Source organism: Phoca vitulina, unplaced genomic scaffold (assembly GCF_004348235.1).
Source record: "Phoca vitulina isolate PV1807 unplaced genomic scaffold, GSC_HSeal_1.0 scaffold43, whole genome shotgun sequence".
NCBI classification, from domain to species: Eukaryota; Metazoa; Chordata; class Mammalia; order Carnivora; family Phocidae; genus Phoca; species Phoca vitulina.
The window spans coordinates 10,307,507-10,327,584 of NW_022589746.1; the positions used below are offsets into that span (position 1 = coordinate 10,307,507).

At 44.6% G+C, this 20,078-nt stretch overlaps 1 protein-coding gene across 2 annotated transcripts in view; it reads left to right on the plus strand.

The window, feature by feature from the left end:
• Positions 1-297: 297 nt before the first annotated feature.
• The window catches only part of LIPA (lipase A, lysosomal acid type), a 42,784-nt gene continuing 23,003 nt past the window's right edge, over positions 298-20,078 (plus strand). The window contains exons 1-3 of one of the 2 annotated variants that reach the window (XM_032430344.1): positions 298-377; positions 14,824-14,935; positions 16,370-16,487. In XM_032430344.1, the coding sequence (XP_032286235.1) occupies positions 14,825-14,935; positions 16,370-16,487 (229 nt within the window). In that variant the 5' untranslated portion in view covers positions 298-377; position 14,824. Of the gene's footprint in view, positions 378-11,296; positions 11,463-14,823; positions 14,936-16,369; positions 16,488-20,078 lie in introns of those variants that run through there. The other variant, XM_032430342.1, reaches the window with a different exon arrangement.

Sequence of the window (20,078 nt, forward strand, 5' to 3'; positions counted from 1 at the left end):
GTGAAGGGCAGGAAAAGTAAGGCCTTCTCTCCTCCGCACTGCAGGGTGGCTGAACTTGAACTCAACCCCAGGGTTCTCCTGCAACTCCAACTGATCTATTCTCTTGTAATTGAGAGCCAGCTTTCTCCCTGCTCTCACTGAAGGCTGAAAGACCCGAGGGCTTTGATTTTCTGAAGACGTTAAGCTCTGACTCACGCAGGAAGGGGAAGTGTTGCAGGAATGGGTGGAGGGGAAGGAGAGATTCTAGAGCATTGCCTACAAAATTAGGAGGAAGCCAGCAGATATAAAAGCACAGAACGCCTTTTAAAACGAATGCTGCTTCTGCTAATTGCATCTGTAGCCTGAACCTCGTGCAGATCTGTGCTGTCTAGAAATATGTAAGTGAATTCTGCAATACTCGCAAAGACCGATCTTATTGAGTATAGTTGTGAGATTGGCCCCGGAGCCTAGAACTGGCTGGAGCTTAGAGTCGGCACTGCCTTCCATGCTCCCAGGGTTCGCCGCGTAACAAGGATCCTGTGGGAGAACCCAGCACAGCTGGTCACTGACCCACTGGGACCTTTCCTGGTCTCAGCCAGCCCCTTTCACTTGCCTCCTGAAGGTCCCGGGGATTTGGGCTCGTCCTTCCCTTCTCTAGAAGATTCCTTCTCTATACTGAAATGAATGGTACAGGCTAAACGTGTAATGCTCACTCTTTCTCTAATGTCTCCCCCCGAGGTTTGTTTTTTTTTTTAATGTGTTTGTTTTGTTTTGTTTTGTAATCATGAATCACCTTTTAGTGATAATATATTATAGAGCTCTGAAAGAAATTTGTGGATAATGTGAGGGGGGGGATAGAAGACCCCTTAGACAAATGGGTTAAAGATATAAGCACAATTTCATTGCTTTAAACTACCATGTAGGGGCACCTGGGTGGCTCAGTCGTTAAGCATCTGCCTTTGGCTCAGGTCATGGTCCCAGGGTCCTGGGATCGAGCCCCGCATCAGGCTTCCTGCTCGGCAGAAACCTGCTTCTCCCTCTCCCTCTCCCCCTGCTTGTGTTCCCTCTCTCGCTGTGTCTCTCTCTGTCAAATAAATAAATAAAGCCTTTGAAAAAAATAAAAAATAAACTACCGTTTAAGTGTATAATAGAATGACCACCAACTCCTCAGTAATAACCAATATTAGAATAAAAGAATGAAACGCTTGCAAATCAGCAAAAGCCTAAGTCCTCATAAGGGTTTATGAGGCCGTGCATGATGGCCCCACGTCCTCACCCTCCTCCTCCATCTCATCAGCCCCCTCAGAGCAGACACCAGGGGTAGTCAGGCCTCTCTGCACCTGCTGGGGGTCCACCTGGACTGCCCCCACCCCTGCCCCAGTATCTACATGGCTACTCCCCCATTTTCTGTAGGGCTCAACTCTATTGTCCCCTTCTCTAGGATAAAGTGGAAAAAAAAAAAGGCCTACTGGCAGCTGAACGAATAACAAGGAATAGAAAATCGAAACAGAAACCACAACCTTAAGAGTACCCAGACTCATAAAAGTGATAACTGTCAGATTACACCCTGATGTGTGTCACTGCTCAAGTTCTGCTTTTTTTTTTTTTAGAGATTTATTTATTTATTTTAGAGAGAGTGCACACACGTGGGGGGGGGCGCAGAGGCAGAGAGAGAGAGAGAGAATCTCCAGCAGACTCCCCACTGAACATGGAGCCCAACACTCGCCTCGATCCCAGGACCCTGAGATCATGACCTGAGCCCAAATCAAGAGTCAGACGCTTGACCGGCGCCACCCAGGCGCCCCCACAGCTCAGTCTTTCCACACCAGTTTGCTTTCACTCACACACCTTTTTTTTATTGTACTTCATTTTATTTTTTTTTAATTTAAAAAATTTTTTTATTATGTTATGTTAATCACCATACATTACATCATTAGTTTTTGATGTAGTGTTCCATGATTCATTGTTTGCGTGTAACACCCAATGCTCCATGCAGAACGTGCCCTCTTTAAGACCCATCACCAGGCTAACCCATCCCCCACCCCCCTGCCCTCCAGAACCCTCAGTTTGTTTCTCTGAGTCCATAGTCTCTCATGGTTCGTCTCCCGCTCTGATTTCCCCCCCTTCATTTTTCCCCTCCTGCTATCTTCTTCTTCTTTTTTTTTTTTTTAACATATAATGTACTATTTGCTTCAGAGGTACAGGTCTGTGATTCAACAGTCTTGCACACTTCACAGCGCTCACCATAGCACATACCCTCCCCAGTGTCTATCACCCAGCCACCCCATCCCTCCCACCCCCACCACTCCAGCAACCCTCAGTTTGTCTCCTGAGATTAAGAATTCCTCGTATCAGTGAGGTCATATGATACATGTCTTTCTCTGATTGACTTATTTCGCTCAGCATAATACCCTCTAGTTCCATCCACATCGTTGCAAATGGCAAGATTTCATTCCTTTTGATGGCTGCATAATATTCCATTATATATATATATATATATATATATATATACCACATCTTCTTTATCCATTCATCTGTCGATGGACATCTTGGCTCTTTCCACAGTTTGGCTATTGTGGACATTGCTGCTATAAACATTGGGGTGCACATACCCCTTTGGATCCCTATATTTGTATCTTTGGGGTAAATACCCAGTAGTGCAATTGCTGGGTCATACGGTAGCTCTATTTTCAACTTTTTGAGGAACATCCGTACTGTTTTCCAGAGTCACACACCTTTTTTAACAGCTTTATTGGGATGTAATTCACGAACCTAAAATTCACCCTTTTCAAGTGCACAGTTTGGTGGTTTTTGGTATATTCGCTAAATGAGATGGGGTCCGACAATCCTATTATCTGATTTGTTGAATTCCAGAGCATTTTTGTCATCCCCCAAAGAATTCCCGTACCCTTTAGCAGTCACTGCCCATTTCCCTCTTGCTTTGGTGCCTGCCAGCTACGAATCTACTTTCTCTTTCTACAGATGGACTTAGACAATGTGTATAATTATTCTAGGGCTCCTTCCACTCAGCATGTTTTCAAGGTCTGACCACATTGGAGCAGGTTGTTAGTGCTGCCTTGCCTTCCTTTTTACCAAATATCTGTCTCTGGTATGTGGGAGGGAGAAGCAGGCTCCCGCTGAGCAGGGAGCCTGATGTGGGACTCGATCCCAGGACCCTGGGATCATGACCTGAGCCGAAGGCAGACGCTTAACCACCTGAACCACCCAGGCGACCCCAGAAATAAATCCTTCTTAAATTTCAGAGATATGTCCAAAAAATCAGATGACCTAATTAGTCAAAATAAATCAGAACTAACACACAAATACACACACACACACACTCACACACACACAATCTTTAAAAAGTCAGGGTATAAAATGTTGTACATAAAATATTTCATCATGGAAAAAATAAATAATTATGTGTGCAGGAAATAGGTCTGGAGAGATATATAGTAAATGTTACCCAAGTTTTTCCTCTTAGTGAGATTATTATAGATTTTTGTTTGTTTTACTTACTCTCATTTTCTGTTTTTTTTTTTTTTCTTCATTTGACTAGGATTACTTGTGGAATCACAGGAATGGTACTTACGTAATTAAAAAACAAATAATAACAGTTGAGCGTACTTAGTATTTTTCCAGACAATGTTTAAGTACTTCCTGTGTGTTTTAAAATATAAGACACGGGAATGTGTAACTCATTTCGTAGATGAGTCCTCTGATAATTCCCATTTTACAGATGAAGAAATTGAGACAAGGAAAGGCCCCTGAAATATCTGAGAAGTGAACAAAAATTACTAAAAGATGCACAGTACATTGTAGAACAACCTGCATGGTGTCCGCCAAATCACTAACGCATTAGAAAAAAATCAGTTATTCAAAGTATTGATTTTGACCAGTGTGTTAACAATTTGCTTTTGACCAACTTCTCTGGAATTAGTGTATCTGGAGTGACATGAGGGGCATGGGGGATGGAGAAGGAGGTTTCATTGACAAGGTATTGCTTGAACCAGATCTTAGAAGGTGGCTAGATGCTCCCTGAGCTGGGCAGTTGGGGCGTGGGGAGAGGGTATGGGATGGGTGAAAACATCCCATAGATGGGGCATAGTGGATGTAAGATTTCTTTACATTTTTTAAGAGTAATAGATTTTTATACGAGCTCCTTTTGTTTTTATCTTTATTTTTATTTATCTTCCCATTTCTGATGGGTTTTTAAACCCACTTTTATTAATTAATTTTAAGTAATACAAATATTCCAAACATATAAACAGACCCTTAATGGCGTCCTACATTTCAAGTTTTTGAATACAACAAATTTATCAAACCATGAGTCTGTAAGCAAGGTAGTCAGAGCCACGTAGCCCGGTCACCGTGGGAAGCAGGTACTCTGCCCTCCAAAGTCTGACATCCTGAGGGGGGCAGTGTCAGGATATAGAATGTGTCAAACTTGGGATAACTATAAGCAAAGCTCATGGGGCCCAAAGAGGAGGGTCTTCTCCGGGGGTAAGACCTACAGCAGGGCATGGGACAGTTGGTCACTGTGGGACTGAGGAACAACAATGGTAATCAGTTGAAGACCTGAAGGGGACAAGAGGCTTACCTTCCACAGACACTTGGCCAAGCTGGGACATGGGATTCAGGCCAGCCTTATGCAGGGGGTACCCTCCCGAATGAGGCCTCAGGAACAGGGCAGGGGCAGCAGACCTGAACGGGATCCGTCTCCCAGGGAGTGACTACCTTTATAGACTTCCCATGCCTTTAGCACAAAGATGCTTCTGGGCCACAGTTAACAGAGGTGAGTCTATACACTTACAAACGGATCAAAATCTTTGGGAGGCAGGAGGGAACGAAACAGAAGGTCCTGGGTTAACTGAAGGCAAATTTACTCAACCTCTCGGGAGTCAAGGACCCACGGGCCTACAGAGTGTCCCCTCTACAATGTGCAGAGTGAAAACTCTTCCCTTGACCGTTTCCAGACTGGTCCTGTGTCCCAAGCTCCCCCTACAAGAGGGACACAAACACCAGGCTTTCGATTTAGAAGCCCAGTCAGAGAGACGTACTGTGTCCCCGAAGAGGCATCTTGAAGACAAGCTGGCAGGCGGGACAGATTCGGGGCATGGCTTGAGTTAGGGCTGACTAGGCACAGAGTCCTAAGACCTCCCGAAGATAGCCTCCAACAGGAAGGGCTGACGGGAAGCCCCAGAAGAGATCCTGGGCTAAACTGCTTCCCTCCCAATCTTGCCCTTCTCCAAAATGGAGTCTGGCCAGGTTCCTCGGAGGGGCAAGTTTTGCAATCATCACTCACCCCGAACACATCGTGAAATTGGAAACCAGACAGCAAATGACCTCAGGCTGGCTCTGGTCCACACGGACGGACCCTGTTTATGTTTATTTGGTGGAGTTCTTCTCTGCTGAAGGCAGAAGTGTGGGGAGCTCCTTTGATTTTTAATTGGCAGCCACTAATTCAAATTTCTAGAACATTCTGAGGGCCCAGCTATGCTGGCAAATGAAGCATACCTGCAGGCGTTTAGATCTGACCTCTGGATTAGGCATCGTGCCCAGTTGCTCAGGCATGTGGGAGGGCACTGAAGCCTTGGACTCATACATTTCAGTGTCCCCACCCAGGGCTTTGTCTTTCGCAGGAGCCTATAAATGTTGCTAACAGGAATCAAAGGCAATTGTTTGCTGGGAAGTAATGGGCCATTACACAATGATCTCTAGAAATTATTCTGGTGCTGAAATGTGCCCCTGCCAGCCACAATCTGCTTTGTTGTGATGGAACTAACTGGAAAGCCCCAGTTGGAAAAGGAAGAGGCAGTGCTTGCTGACCTTCTCAGGTCAACGCCTGGAGTGTCCTGGATTCCTAAACTCCATTGATTCTCTGTGACAGTTCCTTCCCCTCGCCCCCAAACCCATTTCACCTGGTAGCATCAACTGCATGCCAATAAGCATTTCACCAGAGCTTCTAATGGAAACAGAACAAAACAAGACACATTTAAATTGCCTCCTTTTGGGAGGTGGGGCGATCACTAGAATTTACAGAGCACATAGAGATGGAGTCCCTGGAACCTTAAGCACGGAAATGTGTGTAGGGGTCAAAGATGGGAAAACAGGGCCCAAGGCCGGTGAGACCCTGAGGCCCCAAGCCCCAGAGGGGACAGGACCTCCCTGCAGGAGGATCCAAACATGTAGAACCAGTTTTCTTAGGGGAACTTCTGCTACCTATTGAACATGAAGGGTGAGACAACATTCTGTTCTAATGGCTGGAGACTCAGCCTCTCTTTTTCTACACCTACCGAGCCCCCTGCCCACAGGCCAGGAGAGCTGGGCCTTCCTGCTTTAAGGCTGCAGATCCCCAGCTCCTTGCCTTCTGCACCACCATATGAGGGCACTGGCCAGTGTTGATTAGTTCTAGATCAACCAGGAGAGTGCCTGGCGCTCAGGAGAGAAATGAGGAAGGGTTACAGTTCTCACATAGTGAATAAGAACTGGGCTTTTGGCATCAGGCTATTTGAGTTTGATGGCTATTTTCATGACTTCCGCCTTTATATCCTCATCTGCGGGAGAGGAAAAATAACCCTGTTGAGAGGTTCATGATTCAATACGATAGTGTCTGTAAACTACTTAGGATCTGGCATATGGCATGAGCTCAGTGAATGGAAGCTATTAGTATTTTTAAAAGGTTTATTGAGAGGGACGCCTGGGTGGCTCAGTTGGTTAAACATCTGCCTTCAGCTCAGGTCATGATCCCAGGGTCCTGGGATCGAATCCCGCATCAGGCTCCTTGTTCAGGAGGAAGCCTGCTTCTCCCTCTTCCTCTGCCTGCCACTCCCCCTGCTTGTGCTCTCTCTCTCTGACAAATAAATAAATAAAATCTTGAAAAAAAATAAAAGGTTTATTGAGGTATAACTGACGAAGATTAAGTTTCGCATATTTAAAGTACAAATTTTGATGAGCTTTTATATACATCTATAGTTGTAAAAGCATTGCCATGATCAAAATAAAGATATCCACTCCCTCAAAAGTTTGCTCTGCCCCTTGGGAATCCAACTTCCTCTCGTCTCAAAAAAAAAAAAAAATTCCCTTCCCAAGAAACCAGTGATATCCTTTTTGTCCATCTGGATTAATTTACATTTTCTAGAATTTTCTACAAAGGAAATCATACAGTGTGTACTGTTTTTGTCTTCTTTCTCTCAACATGATTATTTTAAGAGCCATGCATGTTGCTGTTTGCATCAATAGTTCATTATTATTTTTTTATTACAGCTGAGTAATATTCCACCATATGGATACAAATTTGTTTATCCATTTACCTGTTGGTGGGCATATGGGTCGTTTCCAGTTTCTGCTTATTACAAATAAGCTGCTATGGTCACTTGTGTATAAATACTTTTCATTTCTCTTGGGTAAATACTTAGGAGTAGAAGAGCTGGGTCGATGGTAGGCCAAGTAGAGCCTTCTAAGAAGGTTTCAAATGTCTTTCTAAAGTAGTTGTACCATTTTACATTCCCACCAGCCATGCAGAAGATTTCTAACTACCTCTCACCCTCATCAACAATTTTTAATTTTAGCCACTCTGGTGGGTAGAAGAGTGGTATCTCATTGTGGCTTTAGTTAGCATTTCCCTGATGACTAATGATGGTGAGCCTATTTTCATTTGCCATCAGCATATCTGCTACCTTTTGCCCATTTTTTGACTGGGATTTTAGTCTTGTTATTAAATTGCAAGGAGTATACCTTACCAGTTTTTTTTTTTAAGATTTTATTTGTTTATTTATTTGAGAGAGAGAGAGAGCACGAGAGGGGGGAGGGTCAGAGGGAGAAGCAGACTCCCTGCTGAGCAGGAGCCCGATGCGGGACTCGATCCTGGGACTCCGGGACCATGACCTGAGCCGAAGGCAGTTGCTTAACCAACTGAGCCACTCAGGTGCCCTACCTTATCACTTTTATGAGGTCTAAAAGAACCAGCTCATTGAGGTATAATTCATATACCTTATAATTCAGTCATTTGAAGTGTACAATTAAATGTGTTTCGGTTTATCCACAGGGTTGGCAATGAACACTACAATTAATTTTAGAACCCTTTCGTCAGGGCAAAAAGTAACCCACAACCTTTAGCTGGCAACTCACATTGTCCCAACCCCCCCCCACCTCCTCCCACCCCCGCCTCCATCCACAGGCAACCACTAATCTACTTCCTGTATAGACTTGCTTCTTCTGGACATTTCATGTATGTGGAATTATCTCCTTTAATTTTTTGTGGCTGGCTTTTATCACTTAGCATGTGTTCAATGCTCAGACGTGTTGTAGCATGCATCAGTACTTCATTTTTCTTTAATGATGCAATAATATTCCATTGTATAGATATATTGCATTTTATGTACCCATTCATCAACTCCTCAACATTGAGCTGGCTCCGCTTTTCCACTCTTATGAATAATAATCCTATGAACATTTGCATATGAGTTGTTTTATGTGAACATGAGTTTTCATTTCTCTCGGGTGTATACACAGCAGGGGAGGTGCTGGCTTTTGGAAGAACTGCAGACTATCATCCAAAGTAGCTGCACCATCTCACATCACCCCGGCTTCTGGGTTCCCTGCATGTCCAACATTCTCACCCATGTGTGCTAATATCTGTCTTGTTTTATTATAGTCACCCTCGTGGATATGAAGTGGAATCTCACTATGGTTATAAAGTGCTTTTTAAAGGACAAAATTTTTTTTATTTTGAAGAAGTCCAGTTTGTTAATTATTTTTTCTTTCATGGGTTGTGCTTTTTATGTTCTGTTTAAGAAATCCTTTTGGCAAATCCAGTATTTTCTCTTATTTCCACTCTCCCCCTCCCCCAAGAAAGTCCTATAGTTTAGCTTTCAGATGCATGTCTTTGGTCCGTTTTGAGTTAATTCTTGCATAAGGTCGAAGTTTACTGCTTTGCATACAGCTATCCAATTGTCCCAGCACCATTTGTTAAAAAGATTATTCTTTCCCCAGGATATTGTCTTGTGAAAATCAACTGGGGCTGTATTTCAGGACTCTTCCTTTTGAGTAGTCTTACTTAGGGATAATTTTGCTTCATGCCGAGGCAATAATATCCTTGCGAGTCTTCTACCTAGTACCTTTTATGTAACGAGGTTTTTCCACTCTGGCCCAGTGTCACCTGAACTATTCCCAATCCTGTGTAAACTTGGGGGAGTTACCCATTTGTTCCTTTCAGGTGTTTTCTCCCCCCTGGTCTAGTGTAGTTTCTTCATCTGCAAATTCCAGTTAATTCTCAGTGCAAGACTTGAGGGGAATGCTTGGTAGACCCCCAGAGCTCTTGCTCTCTCTCTCTCTCTCTCTCTCTCTCTGCAACTCTCTCCACCTCGTTACTCTGCCCTGCAAACTCGATTGCCTTAGCCTTCTTGAATTCTCATCTGAGTCCACTCAGAGAAACTGCTGGATTTAAAAAAAAAAAAAAGATTTTATTTATTCATTTGAGAGAGAGAGCATGAGCAGGGGGAAGGGACAGAGAGAGAGGGAGACGCAAACTCCCAGCTAAGCAGGAAGCCTGACATGGGGCTCGATCCCATGAGGGGTCGTGGGGGGGATCATGACCTGAGCTGAGGGCAGACGCCCAACCAACTGAGCCACCCAGGTGCCCCATAACTGCTGGATTTTTACCTAAGTTCCCCTCTCCCTGACCTGCAGCCTGGAAAGTCTCCCAGGCTGTTATCTGGGGCAGCTGCAGGGCTCACTTCATTTAGTTTCCTCTGTGTGTGTTCTTTGTTGCTTACGCTTTCTCTCTGGGAGACCTCATCCAGTCTTGGGGCTTTAAACTCTGTCTCTATCGCCAGCCTGGGATTTGACTTTGAACACTAGATGTGTACGTGCCAGTGCTGATCTTTGCCATTTTGTCTCTAGATCCATTCCCTGCCCACCCTCTGCTCTGTGTCATGGAGGGTGGAGGGGTCTGAGCCCTGTAGCCTGCGTTTCTTAGGGTCCTCTGTCAGCCAGTGTCAGGTTGCATTTGACCCAGAGGAGGGACTGGTGGGAAACTGGCGGGCAGGAGGCAGGAAAGGCCACAGCATGTCGAACCCTCCTCTCTTGACCTTGGAAGTGTCTCTGGCAGAGGTTGCTGTTCAACACAACCACCTCTGGTCTCTGGTGACACTGTCTTTCCCAACACCACCTCAGCCCTTCCTGCCATTGCTGGTCTCAGCCTAAACCCTGTTTGGCTTCCAGACAATTCCGCCACCAGTGTAACCATTTGCTCTGTTTGGAATACCTAGAGTGGGTTCGGTGTGCTGACAGGGTCTTGGCTGAGAGAGTTCTCTAAAGAGTGTCTCAAAATCAACACATCTAAAACCAACTCTTGATTTCCCTCCCAAGCTGCTCCTCTTGGTGCTTTCTTCATTTGAATTCGAGTATTTGTCTCCACCTCCACTGCTCTCACCACCCCAGTCCAAGCATCATTAACTCTCGCCTGGACTATTGCAGTAGACTTCCAACTTGTCTCCCTGCTTCCCTAGTTGACCCAGCAGTCAGAGTGATCTTTCTAAACTGTAAACCAGAGTATGTTGCCTTTCTATTGAAACCTTCCGCCGGCTTCTTATCTTGGTTAGAAGAAAAAGCAAAGTCTTTACAATTGCCCCTCCAAGGCACCCAAGTACCTCTAGGACTTCATGTTCTACCACTCTCCACCATCACATTCTGTTCCAGTGACACGGACCTCATTACTTTTCCTAGAACCCACCAGAATATTCCTGCCTCAGGGCCTTTGCACGTGCTATTCTCTCACCCCAGAATGGTCTTTCTCCAGTATCCACATGGTTCTCAATCAGCTTCCTGTTTGTGTTCAGTTCTCACTTCATCAGAGTCCTTTTCTGATTACCTTACACGTAACACAACATCCTCCTTCATTGTCCCGTTACTGTTTTATTGTTCTTCACAGCACTTTCTACTACTTTATGTTATATATTTATTCACGGTGTGTCTGTTCCCGTTGGAATGTAAGCAGAACAGGGACCTTGTTTGGTTAGCTGCTATACCCCTAGTCTCTTAATACTGGGCATTTTAGAAATAAAAATAAAATGTACAGCAAGATTGCTTTGCATCAGGCACAATGCTAAGCGCTTTATACGGAACATACAATTTCTTTGCACTTACAGAGCCCACAGCTCTATGCCAGGTGCAGAGGGTGCGGACCCGGCGGGAGAAAGCCTCAGCCTCGGCCTGCAGGTGCAGCTGGGGATCAGCCCGGGCTGGGAGGCGGAGCCTCCGCCCTGCTGGGGCCCGCCCAAGGCGCATGCTCCGTGGCGGCGCTGGGCGGGGCGGGGTCTCGGCAGCACTTCCCGGCGGCCCGCCGCTCCGATTGGCTGCGCGCGTAGCCTGAGCCTGGAGGGAGACCTGTCCTCGCGTCCCGCGGTCCCCGCCCCGCCAGGTGCCCAGTTCCACGAGCGGGCACTGCGGCTCTGGACAGCGGCCTGGGAAGACCGGTGCGGGTGAGTGCCGCCGGGCTGCGCCGCCGGGTACGGGTGCTGCAGCTCGGGCCTCCGCGCGCCACCCCCCCCACCCCCCCACCCCCCCACGCCCGAGCCTCTGCAGGCCGGCGGGACCCCCTGCGCTTGGCTCGTGGCGCATCCCGCCTGGAGCACCTGCGGGCTCCTCCTCTGCGGGCGGCGTGGTCCAGGTTTCGCGGGGTCTCCGAAGTTGCCTCCCTTCCGTGGGAGCCCTCCGATTTCCTGTACGGGAGCGGTCGCCGATCAGCAAAGCCGCCCAGAGCCCTCGGATTGCGGTGGCAACCGGGATTCCTGATTCCCAGCTACCCCCTTCCCCTGGTTAAGCTCCCCCTTAACCGGTTGGCACTTTGCTTCCCGTACTTGACCTAGGTGAAGCTCAGCTTCCCGAAACAAGGATTTAACGGGACCGTACTGATGTGCTGGAGGAGTAGTTAACATAGGTCGGAAGCACTACTGGCGTGTCTGGAGCGTAGCGGGAGTTTAATGGGAGCGAGATTATTGGTGGTGGTGTTGACCTTGTCATTAGTGGGAAGCAAAATGGGAGGCTGCTTTGGGGCTTTTCTTCAGCCACGAAACTTTTGGACCGACCCGTATCTCATTTTTCAAAATCTGTACTGTGCATCTCATAGGTGCAGGGCAACTCTATAGATCCTAAGGGTTCAAAGTTGAGTCAGACGCCTGCCCTGCTTTCCGGCGGGGGCGAAATGAGGGCAGAAGAGCACTTACTTGCATTGTTACAATGTAGAGAGAACAGAGATAGAAGTTGCTAAGAGAGCCCAGAAAAACACACACAGTCCAGCCTGGAAGGGGGCTTTTTCTCCGTTTAAACTTCTTAATCATCATCCTTCCAAGAATCACTTGACTAGTTGGTTGAAAAACTTGCTTAATGTTGTGTTGGAAGGAAACATGAACAGGGTGACATATGCAGTTGAGGATCTTCAGCTGCTAACCTCTTGGAGCGTCTCCGTTGACAGCTGGTCCAGGTTCTGTGGGATCCTTACCGAGTGGAAAGCATCTGCTGCCAGAAGATTCTTTGTTTTAAATTGTGGGCATGACCTTTCTTTTTCCTTTTCAATCTCTTCCCTGTTCCCTAGTAAAAGTGGACTTCGGGGAGGTAGGGATTATGATAAAAGGTGGCCTGGGAGTATACATCCCTTCCCAACCACCATAAAGAAATAAACGCCAAGTGAGCTTGCTTTGCCAGCGCAGGCTCCAGGTTACACTCCTTTCTGTCTAGATGTCCAGGGTTCATCACTGCTGGAGAAGTAACTGCAGCATCAGTAGGACTTGCATTGGCAGAATTCACTATGGTAATCTCCTGAGAACCAATCTTTTAAGATTTGTGGAATACTCAGTTAAGCCCAGGTCTTAAAAAAAGCTGTATTGTATTGACATACAATAACAAGATGTATTTTAAATGAACAATTTTATAAGTTTTGACCTATGTATACTCCCATGAAACCCTAAATTCAATATAGTGAACCTGTCCATCACCCTCAAAAGATTCCGTGTGCATACCCCCTTGCAATCCTTTCCTCTTGCCCTTTTCCTTAGACAGCTCAAGATCTGCTTTTTGTCAATAGAGATTAGGTTGCATTTTCCATAGTACTATATAAATGGAATCCTATGTATTTATTCTTTTTTTTTTTTTTTTTTTGGTCTGGCTTTCATACACCATAATTATTTTGAGATTCATCCATGTTATTGTGTGTTCATTCCTTTTTATTTCTGAATAGTATGTATATATCATGTACATATTATATATATGTATATGCATATATATATATATATATATATATATATATCTCCATCCATTCACCCATTTGGGGTATTCAAGTTTTTCTAGTTTTTGTTTATTACACACAAAGCTGTTATAAACATTTTTATACAAGTCTTTTTTTTTAAGATTTTTTTTTTTAATTTTAAAGATTTTGTTTATTTATTTGACAGAGAGACACAGCGAGAGAGGGAACACAAGCAGGGGGAGTGGGAGAGGGAGAAGCAGGCTTCTGCCAAGCAGGGAGCCCAATGTGGGGCTCGATCCCAGGACCCTGGCATCATGACCTGAGCCGAAGGCAGACGCATAACAACTGAACCACCCAGGCGCCCCTTCATACAAGTCTTTGTATGGATATACATGCATGCATCTTTTTTTAAATGATGATATTTTTAAAAAATGCAGGATGCTGGGCTGTAGTTCCAGTTTTGCCTCTAACCATCCAGGTTCCTTGGGAGACTCACTTCACTTTGCCTTTTACACTCAGCCCCAAGGTCTTCGCTGTGCTGTGATTTTGCACCATCACTGGTAGAAACTAGATCATCTTTGTTGGTGGTTGGAGGGTCTCAGAAGGGGAAGCGGGTGGTGTTCTATCCTGTTTCTCTTTCAGCCTCTCTTTCATTTTACTCTTTTCCTTGGATGACATATTTATTTTATTTATTTTTAAAAATTTATTACTATTCTTTTTTCACTGAAGTTTAGTTGGCACAATGTTACATTAGTTTCAAGTGTACAACATAGTGGTTCAACATCTTTGTATGTTATGCTGCTACTGCCTATCAGCATGTAACTCTGTTCTATACTGTTGACTATAGTCCCTATGCTGTGCCTTTCATCCCCATGACCTACTCATTCCATAACTGGAAGCCTGAACCTCCCACTCCCCTTCACGCATTTTGCCCGTCCCCCCACCCACTTCCCTCTGGCAAGCATCAGTTCTCTGTATTTATGGCTTTGTTTCTACTTTTTGTTTGTTATTCATTTTTTAGATTGCACAAACATGTGGAATCATATGGTATTTGTCTTTCTCAGTCTGGCTTATTTCACTTAGCATAATATTTGGGTGACAAATTTGAATCCTGACATGTAATTTTGGACAAGAACAAAAATAGACAGTGGGAGGCAAGAACTAATACTGAACTTAAACATGAGAACTTAAAAATGTTTATATCGCAATTAGAAGGGAAAAGGTGGGAGGCTCGCAGGCTCTGGAACTTTGTGGACCCTCCTTTTTTTCAGCCTATTGTCTTCTAAGTCCTGTCCTCTGTTTTTTCTCCAGAACACTTTGTTTAACCTCATGGTGGGAGGGTGAGTGGGTGTGCTGGGCTCCAAAGGTCACATGTTAACTGGTGGTGGCAAAGGAGGGGAGGGGGGAGTTTCCTAGTAAAAAAATAATCCCTTTTTTTTTGTTTCCAGATATGGCTGGAGTCCTTTGTTTCCTATTTGCCCTTGACCTGGTGTTTACTTGCCCTAAACCTGGTTCAGAACTTTGTATGGGAGCATTAATCTACCAACATAATCTGTGTAGTGAAATTCAGACAAATAACAATAGACTATTTTATACAGAATGAAAATGCAGCTCCTGGGATTGGTGGTCTGTTTGGTCCTTGGGACCCTGCCTTCCGAGGCGTTCGAAAGCAAGCTGGCAGGTGTGGATCCTGAAACAAATATGAATGTGGTAAGTTTCTCAAAGTCTCAAGGATGCTTTTAAAATGCATCTGTGACAAATGTCAAGTATTTTCTGCAATTCCGTTATGTGGGCTACATGAAGCCACAAACCAATCTCTTTATAGATCATTGTGCTTTTCATGCTCTCTGAATCTTAAATTTGGTTTGCTGACTTTCCCATCAGGTAATGTGTATTTTATGAACTGCATTTAACTGTTAAAACTACCTACTTCTTAATGGGATAAATGAAATTTTTATAAATTCATTTCATTTTTAAGTCCCACTGAATTTGTTGAAAGAATGATAAAAATGTATCAAAACTTTGCAAGGATGTTACTACCAACTGCTGCCTTTTTTTTTTTTTTAAGGTTTTATTTATTTATTTGAGAGAGAGAGAGACAGCGAGAGAGGGAACACAAGCAGGGGGAGTAAGGGAGGGAGAAGCAGGATTCCCGTGGGGCAGGGAGCCCGATGCGGGGCTCGATCCCAGGACCCGGGATCATGACCTGAGCCGAAGGTAGACCCCAACGACTGAGCCACCCAGGCGCCCGCCCCCAACTGCTGCTTTTATAATACGTTGAACAAGGAGTGTGATTAGCAATGTCCAGGGAACACAGTTCAATACAAAAACCAAAATATCTGAAAAAAAATTTTGTTGGAACAAATAAGCAAATACAATTTGTTGAGTAATTGACACATTTCAAAGTTATTAATCATAAGTAAACAGTAAAACCTGGAAATACCTCATTTAGGCATCAAATCTTGGGAAAATCCAAATGACTAAAGAAAATAAGTACTTTATTATTATTATCATTTTTTTTTTTTAGAGAGAGAGTGAGAGAGTGAGCATGGTGGGGAGGAGCACAGGGAGAGGGAGAGAGAGAATCTTCAGCAGGTTCCATGCCCAGTGAAGAGCTGGATGCCTGATTAACACCTGCTCCATGGATTGGAGAAGTGTGATTTTGATCATAATTTCCAATTTTTCGTCTCTTAGTGTCCTATGTTAGCGTAAGTTTATCAGTTCATTGATGAAAACAGATTAATGCTATACTCTGTTCCCTAGGACAGGACCTCTTAAAATGAGGATAGGGTAGATCATGATATTAGCTGGCATATTTAGAAAAGAAAGAAAGAAAGAAAGAAGTGTGTTTATTTGTGGAGCCAGGATGGAAACAGAGAGGCCCAAAGCAGTGGTGAAATTAGACACATTTGGTGTAGAACATGCTAGAATGTTGAAACCAAGGTTAATCAGACACCAGTCAGCGGAACAGATGGATAAAACAAGTAGATTGAGCTTGATTGAGCACACTAAAATTTCAATAACAACTGTTTTCTCAAAGCCTGGAGAATGTCTGCTGACATTTTGTCTTCTCCTTTGCCTGCTAATGTGGCAGATCTTGTCCGATTCTATCCATAGAGTTTCCAATATTCTTTTTCTCTGTAGAGTGAAATTATCGCTCACTGGGGATACCCTAGTGAGGAACGCTTCATCGAGACAGAAGACGGATATATTCTTTGCCTTCACCGAATCCCTCACGGGAGAAAGAACCATTCTGCCAAAGGTATGGGTGTTTCTGGTGGTGAGATAGGAAAGCTCTGAGAAGTACCTGCATGGCTGGAATTTGGCTGGTTTTCATGTCGGTGAAAGTTGAGATTTAACTTGAAAACATTGAAATGGGGTTATTTTTTAGGCCAAAGTACTAAAAGCGTTACACTTATGCAAGGCATATAAAAATACTATTTTGAAAGAAGTAAGGATGAGTCATCTAATTTCATATTTTGCTTAAGGATTCAAAAGATCAATATTGTTTGAGGATATGCTGAAATCTCTGCTTTCTTTGTTATAAGGAAACATTCATGAAATGTTTTGAGCATTAAGGAGATAGCTTTTGCTGTTTGAAAATTAATTGATTGAATAGGCAATGTATTCACATGGTTCAAAACTTAAAGGAAATAAAAAGCCATACGGTGAAACCCCTCCCTCTTGTCTCACTGTTCACCTCCCCGGTCTGTGTGCATCCTTCCAAAATCTCTTGAATTTCTTTAGCTCTAAAAAAAATCTCTTTAGAAACAAATATAAACATAGATTACTATTTTCCCCTGCTTCCATTTTAATACGAAAGGTGGAATGTAATGCATATTCTTTTGTTCCTTGAATTTTTTACTTAATATTTTGGAGATCTTTCCATACAAAACATGGAAGACTTCACCGTTCAATTCTGCAGACACTTGGCATTCCACTGCATAGCTGTACCGTGACTTATTTAACAGATGTCCTAGTGATGGGCATTTGGACGGTTTCTAGTCTTCTGATAGAAGACAGATCTTGCTGCTGAAAATAACCTTGTATGTGTGCAAGTTTGTTTATAAGATCCATTTCCAGAAATAGAATTTTTGAGTCAGAGGATCTTGTATACATTTGTGATTTTGATAGATACTGTTAAATTGCTTTTCATGTGGTCTTGTTCTAGTAATTACTCTTGCTAGCAATATATGAAAGTTCTTATAGCTTTGGAGATATGTACATATCTTCCCATAGCAAAACTGTGGTTTCCAGTTCAGATTAATGAACTTCTAGACAGACTACTTGAAATTGTTAAACATGTATCAGAATAAGGATCTGATCCCCATTCAATCATCTCTCCAGACTTACCTTATTCTTTAACATTTGCTCTTTGTAGAGATTTTCCCTGGAAAATTAAGATTAAGGAAATTTGATGACTAACTGTTCTTTAACTAACATTTTATGTGAGCAGAAGGGCCTTTTTGCCTCAATTCCTTCCCAAATTATTATTCGAAGCAAACTAAAAACCTATGTTAACATGAGCTTTGTAGCATTATTCTTTTTTTTTTCTAAATATAATCTGGTTTGTCTATTTTTTTCTCCCATAAATTCTGACTATAAGGAGGCATTTTGTAATGCTGAAGTGGCTGAGCCAGACAGTGCTCTTTTTGAAATTTCATTTCTTATTCTTGAGATTTTTATGGTTTACACATATATGTTGTTAAGCTTTCTTCTTGTAAGTGTGTTGCAAAAATGAGTAGTGAGCTGTGAGGGCTTCTATTTTTTTTTTTCCTGCTCAAAACACACAAAATGTATACTTTATTCCAGCGTGAACATCTGATCTTACTTTCCATGCCTTTTTTTTTTTTAGTAAACCCTTTGATTTCAGATCCCATATAAAGAAGAATATGTACAGATATCATTTCTCTTAAAAGTGGTAAGTTGACTAATAGAATTAGTAACGTGAATCACTGTTAAAAGGAACTCATGTAAAAACGCTCAGAGAACACACCCCCTGCGTTCTCTGTCCCCACCCCCAGGCTTCCGTGTCACGCAGCAGTTAGCGCAGAGTGCCGCCTGCCCTAAGGACGTATGCATGCACGTTCGTACTCCTGCAGGGGAAGCGCTGTGCACCCCAAGGTGAGGAAAGGGAGCCCGAGTCTCCATATGCTGCTGGGTGGCAGGAAGGAGTCAGGAGAGCTCGATGCCAGATCTGCGTCGGCTGCTAGGGACGCATGCATGCTTCCGCCTCTGTGCGCCTTGGATTCTTCACCTGCAGAAACAGCAGACTGGCTGGGATGATCCCAAAGTTCCCTTTTAGGCTTGGTCACTCTGGTTCTATGGGGTCTAGTCCCTACTCTGTTGTTGTTGTTATTGGCAGGCGTGCATGCTGCGGGGCACAGAATGGGGGGCACAGACTGAAAGCTGTCTGAATCTGGTCACAGCGTGAGGTCCCCACCTGCTACCTGTGCTCTGCAGAGGTCTCCTTGTAGGGCGTCAGTGATGCATGTCTCACACCTGCTGTGCCCTAAGCCCGGGGTCCGGGGCTGGGAGGGGGGCGCATTCAAGGAGCTCTGCGGCAGATGACTCCGTTATCTAAGGCAGTTCCTGGCCTCCCTGAGCACTGCGTAGGTTCTTCATGGTTTGCACGTCCACGGTCCCTGGCAGAGACCCCTCACTGTCCTCTCCTCCTACTCAGGGTCAGCGTTGTCCGTTGTCAGTGGTGTTACTTTGGCTCACTTAAGCCACACAGACACAAAGAATTCCTCAGAGTCCTTCACACCCAATGCGGAACTCATCCTCTCGTTCATGTCACTTCGTCCCCTGACTTCCTCCTCCATTAATAACACCATTGTCCTCCCAGTGATCCTGCCCCGGAAACTGCAGAATCATTCTTGACTCCGGGCCGCCACCCTACTCAATGCTTTCGTGCCCATTTAACCGGACGCCTGGAATAAGCTCACGACCTGGGGGAGGCTTGGGCCGCTTTCTTTTTTGAGGCTTGCCATGTATCAGAAAAAGGAAGAATTTCAAAACAGGTAGATGAAAATTGTTTGTCCTTTAGGAAATTAATGCATTTACTACACCCAGATATAATGCCCCGCATCTGTACTAATTACAAGGCATTGCAGGGTGCCTTAAACCATTTCTTCATTTATTGGGGGGGGATGGTGAAACCGTCCCTCTTACCCTTTTTAAGTGGGTTTTCTCCATTTCTGTGCTCTCTGGCCGTGCTGCATGACCTCAGTTGAGGCAGTGTGGGGAGCGACTTCCAGGCACTGGTCCTCGGATTGTGCGGAGCGCCTCACCTAGAGGTTACTGGAGGCCTCTATGGTCCCAGGGTTTGGCCACATGGTTCCTTCTCCTGCCCCCTGTCTCATCCATCTTGTGTAGTTTTGCAGGATGAAGTTCTTCGAGCCCAGGGGTCGTTAGAGGATAGGGCCATTCGGCATTCTTCAGGGCCCTGGCACACGAAGTGACCTACCTTTCCTTAATATTTTGTTTCTCCATTGTCTGGACCTTTCACACTGCAGAAGAACTTTGAAGCTCCCGAGGGTGTGTGCAGAGACCTTCGGGATTCAGCACCTCAGTGTCATATGACAGCTACGGACCATGATGCGTGAGGTGTCCGTGTCTGCTCACGGTGGGGTAGGAGACCTCAGGCCCATCGGTTCCCAGCTGGGTTTCCGCGTTAGTGAAGAAACCTTTGTCATTTATCAGCTGTCCGGGTTTAAGCTGGGACCTTAGCCCAACTCTGAGTAACTAAAGGCGTGTCCGCTATAGTAATAGTATCAAAGAACGACTTTTGAGCACTCTGAAGTCCAAGCGAGGCATTCCCTTTCTGCTGAGCCCTCTCGGATGCTGCTCG